We start from the raw sequence: 9,889 nt of genomic DNA on the forward strand, positions 1-9,889 counted from the left end.
CGCTGCTGCTAAGTCACTTCAGTCGTGTCCGACTCTTAGCGACCCCATGGACTGTAGCCTACCAGACTCCTCCGTCCATGGGATTTTCCAGGCAAGAATACTGGAATGGGGTGCCATTGCCTTCTCCGACTCAAGCCGCTAGAGGCTAACAAATGAAACCACTCCCTCTCCTGCGCGCGGGCCCCCGCCCCGCCTTCGACGCCGCGAAGGCTGGCCCCGCCCCGTGTGGAGGCGGGGCTTCCCCCTCTGCCGGCGCCCTGACGTCACGGTCCCGCGCCCTCGTCGCCCGTTCGCGCCTGCGCTGCGGCCGGAAGGTCGTCCCTGTGACCGGCTTGGGTTTTGGAGCAACTGTCGCCATGTTGTCCGTCGCCGCCCGCTCGGGCCCGTTCGCGCCCGTCCTGTCGGCCACGTCCCGCGGGGTGGCGGGCGCGCTGCGGCCCCTGGTACAAGCTGCGGTGCCCGCCACCTCGGAGTCGCCTGTGTTGGACTTGAAGCGCTCCGTCCTGTGCCGGGAGTCGCTTAGTGGCCAGGCCGCGGGCCGGCCTTTGGTCGCTTGCGTGGGCCTCAATGGTGAGCCGGGCTGAGGGGTGCCTCTTATTTTGCTTCTTCCGGCCATGGACCCAGGGAGCAGTCGAGAAGGGCAGGGGGCTGCGGGAAAATGGAACAGAGCCCTGGTTGGGAATGGCATGGCCTGCGGGCCGGGTCGACCTTGGTTAGGCCTCTGCGCCTCCCCAGGCCTCTGTGTCCGCGCCTGTGCTGATGTGATAGTGATAGATTTGAAAGATTGATTTAGCCATAAGCTCTCATCAAGAGTATATTTTACGCCTCTTGTCAGCAGATCCTAGTTTATCTTTGGTGCCTTGTTCTCTGTTTTTGTGCACTGTTTGGAGATCCTTAATTGGCAGCTTGTGAGCCAGGTAGCTGTAGTCTACCTTTACCTGCATAGTTGTTAAAAACGAACTGTCTTTGGCGCCTCTTGAAATGTTGAAAGTTGACAGTGCTGGTCTCTGGTTTCCATTGTTGTGTGTACTGTGCGTTGGTCGCACCCTTCACTGAAGCAAGTGCTTCTCCAGTTCATCACAGTCCTCATCAGGCCTGCTTGATTCTTTATGTTACTTGCCTGGCCCCATTGACCTTTGCGCTACACCAAGTTGTCCCCCACCCTCTTAAGTTGGCCTGCATTCACCCTTTTATCTTTACTTTAAACACCCCTCCCAGTTTTTCACATTTCCAAGTTTTACCCATCCTCTCAATCTCAGTTCAGGATCAGGTCAGTAAAATCTTATGTTGCGGATTCCTTTATGTTTTATAGCACATAACACTTTCTGTTCTGTATTGGATTTATTGAGGATTCCTCTGACCTTGAGCTTCAAGGTATAGAGAGTATCCTTTATTTTTCTGTTTTCCACAACCTAAGATTTTACATGTAGTTGGTGCAGAGTATTTGTGAATGAATAAAGTGGCAGTTTTTCTTAGTGTGCACCCGGGTTTTAGGGAAATTGTCCAAGCCAGTTATTTGGACCCAAATGAGAAACAATTAGAGAGGAGAAAATTTCAATAATAAAGATGAAAAATATCTTGGAATTTGTCAAATGGCTAAGGAGTTTCTTCTAAGAATCACGGGCTTACCTGACTTTTCCAAGAAGTGGTAGAGGCGTAAGGCAAACCTGTTTTCTGTAATCATGCCTTCAGCTTGAAGCTTAAGTTCATGTTAAATTTTTCTGTATAGATGGTTTGTGGAAAGATGGTTGTTAGAGGGTATGGTAAGGGGCAGTTGAGTCAGAAGAAGATCCCTGTATTGGGATACATTAGAGCTCACTTTGAAACAAAACTGTTTTATAATAATGCCTTAAGTTTTCTTCATTTCTAGATGATGTTTCTATAAGTATTTGATTTTTGTTTTCATTTAGAGCTAAATATAGCTAACATCTTTGCTACTAAAAGTCACACCTAATATAATTCATGTGAATTATTTAGAGAATGATTTTTACAATATAGCAGTTTAATTTCCCAAAGTGTTCTTAATGATGGAGTTCAATATAAAGTGTAACCTACTAGATAAAATGGGAGTAGACAACTGGATTTCTTTTGCTACCACATCTCTGGATGATAATGTCAAAGTCATTCTCTTTAGTATTCTGTGCATTTCCTTGTGTGGAAGGATTGTAGACAGGGCTTTTAAGTATGAACTTGGGTTTCTTCATCTTTTAGGTGTGCTGTGCATCTCTTTCCTGTGTAACCCCAGACAGTGCTGGGGGAAAGCAAGTCACACTTAAGTAGGGTAGTATGTGATGCAGTGTCACTTCGCTATAGTTGCGAGTATCCAGTAGTCACTACCTGTGCCCTTGTCCCCTCCAAAAAATGTTGAGTGAGTTAGAAAAGTACATTGAGTGATTTTGTTAGGTTTCTCCATTGTTTTTGACTACTTATGGCTTCCATAAAATTACTGACCATGTGAAACGTATTCCTTATTGTAATGTTTGACTGCTCAAGGAAGTATGTTAGGGTGAGACAGTCTAGTAGGTGAAGTAGAATTGCAGCTTATATGACAATCTTTTTATAAGTGCATGTTTCTTTTGGAAACGTTTTCTAAAACTGGGAGTTTTTATTTTTATTTTATTTTTTATATTTTTGATAAAATGTTTAATAACTGTAAGCACAGATATGCCAGAGATAGGAGCTATTGCTCATGTATAATTTTTCCCAAATCAGCAACTACTGTAAGTGAATTTCTTTTATTTTTTTAATTTTTATTTCTTTTTATTAAATAAATTTATTTATTTTAGTTGGGGGCTAATTACTTTACAATATTGTAGTAGTGTTTGCCATACATTGACACGAATCAGCCATGGGTTTACATGTGTTCCCCTTCCTGGACCCCCCTCCCACCTCCCTCCCCATCCCATCCCTCTGGGTCATCCCATTGCCCCGGCCCTGAGCATTTGTCTCATGCATCGAACATGGAATGGTGTTCTGTTTCACGTATGATAATATACATGTTTCAATGCTATTCTCCCAGAACGTCCCACCCTCACCTTCTCCCTCAGAGTCCATAAAATTGTTCCGTGCATCTGTGTCTCTTATTCTGACTCGCATATAGGGTTATCGTTACCATCTTTCAAATTCCATATATATGCATTAGTATACTGTATTGGTGTTTTTCTTTCTGGCTTAATTCACTCTGTATAATGGGCTCCAGTTTCATCCATCTCAATAGGACCGATTCAAATGTATTTTTTTTTTTTAATGGCTGAGTAATATTCCATTGTGTATATGTACCACAGCTTCCTTGTCCATTCGTCTGCTGATGGACATCTAGGTTGCTTCCATGTCCTGGCTATTGCAAACAGTGCTGTGATGAACATTGGGGTACACGCGCCTCTTTCAATTCTGGTTTCCTCGGTGTGTATGCCCAGCAGTGGGATTGCTGGGTCATATGACAGTTCTATTCCCATAAAACTGGGGAGTTTTTAATGTCTCCTTTTCTAAAAAGCAGATCCGTGTTATAGATTTTTTTAAACGAATATGAAGCAGAGATTTACTTTCTGAAACATACTTAAAGGTGATATCGTAAGTTAATTTTTTGTCAGACATTAAAAAATGGTATGGGACAGGACATACCTGTTGTTTGAAAAAATAAACTGTTTGCATCCATAATACAGTAAGAACCTCCAAGTTTTGAACTTTCAAAGATTCAAACGTGTTCCATCAGCATCAGGTGTGAGTGAAATTGCAGCTTGCCCTTCAGCTCCTCTATTTCTGACAGTTGTTCAGCTCTACCATCTCCTACCTCCTTTCCCTCCTCCAGTGGGCACCTCTTGCCTGTTCATTTGATGCCATCCCCTGTATGCCAACTGTTGTACTTCTGTACTTTTCAAGATTAAAAATATTTTTGATAATTTTTTGTGTTTTTTTAATGTATTATTTGTGTAAAAAGTATTATAAACCTGTTACAGTACAGTACTGTGTAGTTGATTGTGTGAGTTTGGTACCTAGGCTAACTCTGTTGGACTTAGGAACAAATTGAACTCACAAATGCACTGTCAGAACAGAATGCATTTGTATGTGGGGGACTTATATACTGCATAAACAGTAATTATTTGGTTATTTAATGTTCATTTGCTATTAACATCTGGCCTATTTATGGCCTGAAGTAGAGTGTCCCAGTTGAGAGATCCACAGCAGTAAAAAATAATAATAATAATAATAATAATACCCCACTCTTAACAGATGTTATTGCCCTTCACTGATGTTATATGAAAAAACTTGCTCTTTTTTATCATACTAAATTGAAATAATTGATTCTTTTGGGGATTTCATTTGATTTTAATAGTTACATAGTCTGATAAGGGTGCCTTTTCTGGTCATTAGTGGTTTTACTTGAATTTTTACCCCAAAATCTAAAATAGAAATCTAAGTTTTCTGTAACTAAATTTATACTGTTTACAGAAAGTTATTATCTTACAATTCTTAATTTATGAATTTGTAGAAGTTTGGAGAGCAGGTAGATAGGAATATAAAGTTAGACATTTGGTTTAATAAGATGTTCACATCAATTTAATGAATGGACTAGATGAGTTTTAGGGTCTCTTCTAATCCAGAAAATATGGATGATGTTTAGCATAATTGCACAGTATATCTTAGCAGGTTGAATTTTTGGAGAGTTAAAATATTGCTGTTTGCAGTACTGTTTAACTTTTTTTAACCTGATGCACTGAATTGTTACAAATACTGAATCAGCAGTGTTCAGTCAGGTGGAGTCAATTGTACATATTATGATTTCATACCAATAGGATAGGTAGTGGTTGACTTAATTTTGTTTTCAGTATTTTATTTGCTGGCACTGCCAACTTGGCCATTTCTGAGACCAGTGAGTGCTGTATTTGCCGTTTTAATAATTTTATTTTTGCTTGTGAATTCATAAGGGCCCATTTCCCGATGTATGCCTCTTTCAGGGTCCTCATCTAATTGTGTTTTTTTAACCTTCTGTTTATCTTGCAGTCCCTGCTTCTGTTCGTTATTCCCATACAGACATCAAAGTGCCTGACTTCTCTGACTATCGTCGCCCTGAGGTGTTAGATAGTACAAAGTCTTCAAAAGAGAGCAGTGAGGCTCGAAAAGGTTTTTCCTACTTGATAACTGCGACAACTACTGTGGGTGTTGCATATGCTGCCAAGAATGTCGTCTCTCAGTTTGTTTCCAGCATGAGTGCTTCTGCCGATGTGTTGGCCATGTCGAAAATTGAAATCAAGTTATCTGATATTCCAGAGGGGAAGAACATGGCTTTCAAATGGAGAGGCAAACCCCTGTTTGTGCGCCATCGAACCAAGAAGGAAATTGACCAGGAAGCTGCAGTTGAAGTGTCCCAGTTGAGGGACCCACAGCATGACTTAGAACGAGTAAAGAAACCTGAATGGATTATCTTGATAGGTGTTTGCACTCATCTTGGTTGTGTACCCATTGCAAATGCAGGAGATTTTGGTGGTTATTACTGCCCTTGCCATGGGTCACACTATGATGCGTCTGGCAGGATCAGGAAGGGGCCTGCGCCTCTCAACCTTGAAGTTCCCTCATATGAGTTTACCAGCGATGATATGGTGATTGTTGGTTAGAGACCTGGACTCAAGTTATAGGCTTCTTTCAGTCTTCATGTCAACTCAGAAGACTTACTTGAGAACAAGCCTTCTGTGCTTTGAATTAGTTGATTTGAAATATATAAGAATTGCTAATAATGTGTTTGCAAACATGTAAAGTAAATTGAATTTAATGTTGAATACTTTTGAGCATTCACCTAAAAAAGCCACCATTAAACTTTGTTATGCTTAAAGGGTGCAGTGTCTTTGATAGTTAATTCTAATTAAAAATTGTAGACCAGTGTATAAAATATTTGTGAAATCTGTAATTGACTTTCTTGTTTATTTACCTTCTTCTGTCAGGGACAGAGATTCTACAGAGTTCATGGTTAGGATGAGGTAGAATTAGCTGGTCATCTCCAAGACCTGGAAGATGTTTTTTGGCATTGGCACAAACAATAGTATCCAAGTTTCTTTGCTGTTTTGCACACCTGGCTATGCACACCTTCCACTCCCACCTGTATGACAGGCCAAGACATTTTATTCATCATTTATGGGAGTAACTTATTAATTAGAATTCTTCAGTTTTAAGAGGCAGTGGTGTGGGATATTATCTGAGAGAAGCTTTCCAAAATGGAAGTGCTGCTCTGTTATTTACTTCATCTGGTGGAGGTATTTATGTCCCCCAGAGCTAAACGGCATAGTATATCTGAGATTTGGTACTACCTTTGTGTGAAAATGATCCTGCTGGTTTTGTTTCTTTGATGGTAACATTTTGAGGTGCTTCTTCCAGTTGGATTTGCAGACACCACTTTTCACTGTAAAGTGAGGGTGGGGACAGGGAGACAAACCTGAATTAACCCCCTCTTCTTTCTGCTGCTTGCTTCCAGTTCACAGGTCAAATAAGACCAAGATCTGGTATTCTCTGTAGGAACTGGAAGTGGGCTTTCCCCTTTGTTGAGATCACAGCTATCTTGATAGGTTTGTCTTGTCTTTTCCATTTGGAGGTGGGTTTAGTAGTGTACTCCACTTGGCACACCTTGTTATCACACATGTTTTTGTAAAATAGCAAATGAGATTCAGTGATTAGGTCTTCCAGAGGGAACTGGTCTTTCAGGGTTCTAGACCTTAAAACCAATGTGTGTCAAAAAAGAAAATGTCAGTTTCCAGGCTCACAAGTAGATACTAATCTTTGGTTCATTTTTGCCATCCATTCTAGAGGGAAAATTAGCAGGTACGATATATGGGGCACTTAATAGTATTTCGTTCCAGGTCTCCATATTCAAGTATTTAGGTATAAGTATGAGACAAACTGCAAATTTGCTACGTTTTGATGTAGTCTCTATTTTAAATGGAGGGCTTTTTGATCTTTTGTGCGTATGTAGATTACCAAGGAAAAGGTATTGTTTCATTTAAAAATAGTGAAACTGTATCATGTATGAGTAATACATGTTTGTAGTGTTTTTAATATTTGGATCATTTCATGTGAAGTTTTTTTTTTTCCCCCTGATTTATTATGAGGCCAAGAGAATCAGTATCTATTTGTTGGATATTTTGCATGTTTAAGGCACTGGCGACCCACTCCAGTACTCTTGCCTGGAAAATCCCGTGGACGGAGGAGCCTGGTAGGCTGCAGTCCATGGGATTGCTAAGAGTCAGACACGACTGAGCGACTTCACTTTCACTTCTTCTCACTTTCATGCATTGGAGAAGGAAATGGCAACCCATTCCAGTGTTCTTGCCTGGAGAATCCCAGGGACGGGGGAGCCTGTTGGGCTGCCGTCTGTGGGGTCGCACAGAGTCGGACACGACTGACGTGACTTAGCAGCAGCAGCAGCATTGTGGTGAAGATTCTGTTTTTTTAAATATTCATGGGCAAAATCCTTTACCTTTTCCTATACTCATGCTACTTTTTCATGGTCCCAATTGCCCACAACTTACTGTTTAAAACTACAATACCTCCAGTAGAAGCTGACAAATTTTGAGGCTGTTTTCTTTTTTTATGTGGCCCCAGGAGCCATTCCTAACTTCTTGGGATATACTAATATAGGAATTTCGCTGTATATATTTTACATTTGTAGAATTATAGCTTGGAGGAACTTTGTGGGGTGATACAGATGCAACTTTTAATTTGAAGGTGAATTAAACCTTGAGTAGAGACCTTGAAACATTGAATGAATCCTTAGAACCCAGCAAATTGTGTGACTGTTCATTTGTCATCCTACGTCAAAAAGTATTAATAACTGTGTTATTTGTACATAATTGAAGCTGCTGAGCTTCAGTATCCAGCAGGTAGTTGCTAGTTAGTTGCATGAGTTGGGGGCATGGTATAGTGGAAGAAGTACTAAACTAGAACTTTAGGGTTTTCTGGCTTTGCCATTTCCTAACCATGGACCTGTCACTTACTCTCCTTAGGACAGTTCTCTAAGAATCTTTCCAACTAAAATTTTATGAGTCCCTTAATCTTACTCCCATAATAATGAGAATTGATTTCCTTAGATAAGCATTTGTTGTATTTGATCCAGACTCAGGTAGAATTAACAGAGCCAACCTTTCATAACTAGTGCTCAGCCTGGGGCAGCTCTGCTGCTTTGTGGGGCATTTGTGGCCCTCGTTGGATCGTCAGAGTGGTTGCAGTGTGCTTTTGGTATTGGGGGAGGTGGTTGTGAGGTGGGGAAACAGGAATGTAATATGTTCAGTTGAGGAAAACAGATCCACACACTGGAAGAAAAAAAAGTGCTGCCAAAAATGTTAACAGCACCATTTTTCTGTAGAAAAAAGTTATATTTTTCTCCTACCCTGAAGTGATACCTCAAAATAGTTGATATTTTCATATTTGAAATGCCAAAACACAATTGCATTAGAGGCTACCTGGCAGTGGAGGACAAAAATAGGCAATTTACTGATTCCTAGATGCATCACAGGCATTTTGTGCTGCAATTGCTGTATTTGGTGGACTGCTTATGTCTTTCATGATACTTTGATGATATTAAACCATTAAATCCCAGTATCCCATTTAATTTTTAAGGTTTTTCCACAAGTGACTGGACAAGTAAAATTACTTTATACTACTTTGCTAAATGAGTGGATAGAGCAGATCTGTGTTAGCTTTTTTATTATTTTGCTGAAACAAAATCCTAGATATTAGGGAGAAAAATGAGGGAAACTTGATCAATTGGCACCCTGATGTGAGATTATTAGCATGCACTTCTCTATCCAGGGAATTGGGACAATCTTGAGGTCCATGCCACATGCTCGTAAAAGAGGGGTTATAGGAAAGAGTATTTCTTTAAAAAAAAATTTGTTACGAGATAACACCAAATTTACCATGATCTTTCGGATCATACCTTTGGAAAATCTTTGACTCAGTCCGAGTCCTTATCTGATATCAAAATGTGCTATTAAGTACTCTCTAATTTTTCTGAACAATGGGAATGTACTGTTTGTCTGAATTTCAGAGAAGTCATTCTTCATTCTGGTGCTGCTGAAACTCATTTTCTGTATTTTCATGTCATGTGACTATCATTACATTTTTTTTTTATATTAACCCAAAATGACCATATTTTTTCAGAATTATATCCTTGACCCACTGTTCTAACACATTCTCATCTGTATTTTCTAATGAGTCCCCTTGATCACTTCTCTAAACTTCATACTCCATTCAGCTGCTTAGCTGGCATCCGTGCATGGACGTTGCATTAACACCTGAAACTCAAAATGTCCAAAAGAAAAGGAAGTCTGTCTTTTTCTGAAGCCGTCTTCATTGTAGTTGGCAAGCTTAAAACTTCTAGTCCTTCCTGCCTCCTTTTCCATTACAATCAATCCCCAAACCCTGCTAATTTTGTCTCCTTAATAAAATATCCGTTCCTGTCTCTGCAATCTGTTGTTTAGTCGCTAAGTTGTGTCTGGCTGTTTGCAACCCCATGAACTGCAGCATGCCAGGCTTTCCTGTCCTTCACCATCTCCCAGAGCTTGCTCAAGTTCATGTGCATCAAGTTGGTGATGCCATCCAACCATCTCGCCCTCTGTTACCTCCTCTTGCTGTCAATCTTTCCCAGCATCAGAGTCTTTTCCAGTGAGTCGGCTTTTGGCATCAGGTGGCCCAGGTATTGGAGCTTCAGCTTCAGCCCAGACCTTCCAATGAATATTCATGGTTGATTTCCTTTAGGATTGACGACAATCTGTAGCATTCTAATAATGACAAACTTCTAGAGCACTGACTCCTAGGCTAAATGTACTTTATGTGTATTATCACATTTGAAACAAAAAATCCTATCAGGGAGAACAACCAACAAAAACTTGGTTGCTATTCCTAG

General features: G+C 40.5%; 1 protein-coding gene and 1 long non-coding RNA gene across 2 annotated transcripts; both read left to right on the forward strand.

Moving 5' to 3' along the window:
- Nucleotides 1-323: 323 nt before the first annotated feature.
- Nucleotides 324-5,827, forward strand: UQCRFS1 (ubiquinol-cytochrome c reductase, Rieske iron-sulfur polypeptide 1). Its single transcript, XM_081508804.1, has 2 exons — nucleotides 324-570; nucleotides 5,002-5,827. The coding sequence occupies exons 1-2, from the start codon at nucleotides 357-359 to the stop codon at nucleotides 5,610-5,612; spliced, it is 825 nt and encodes a 274-aa protein (XP_081364930.1). The 5' UTR covers nucleotides 324-356; the 3' UTR covers nucleotides 5,613-5,827.
- Nucleotides 5,828-7,066: 1,239 nt separating this feature from the next.
- On the forward strand, nucleotides 7,067-7,458 carry LOC145513212 (uncharacterized). The gene is made up of 2 exons (XR_014059211.1): nucleotides 7,067-7,133; nucleotides 7,405-7,458. It is a non-coding gene; the product is annotated as an uncharacterized LOC145513212 (long non-coding RNA).
- Nucleotides 7,459-9,889: the final 2,431 nt, after the last annotated feature.

The sequence above is a fragment of the Giraffa tippelskirchi genome, chromosome 7 (assembly GCF_054371585.1).
Source record: "Giraffa tippelskirchi isolate mGirTip1 chromosome 7, T2T-mGirTip1v1.2.pri, whole genome shotgun sequence".
Lineage (NCBI taxonomy): Eukaryota > Metazoa > Chordata > Mammalia > Artiodactyla > Giraffidae > Giraffa > Giraffa tippelskirchi.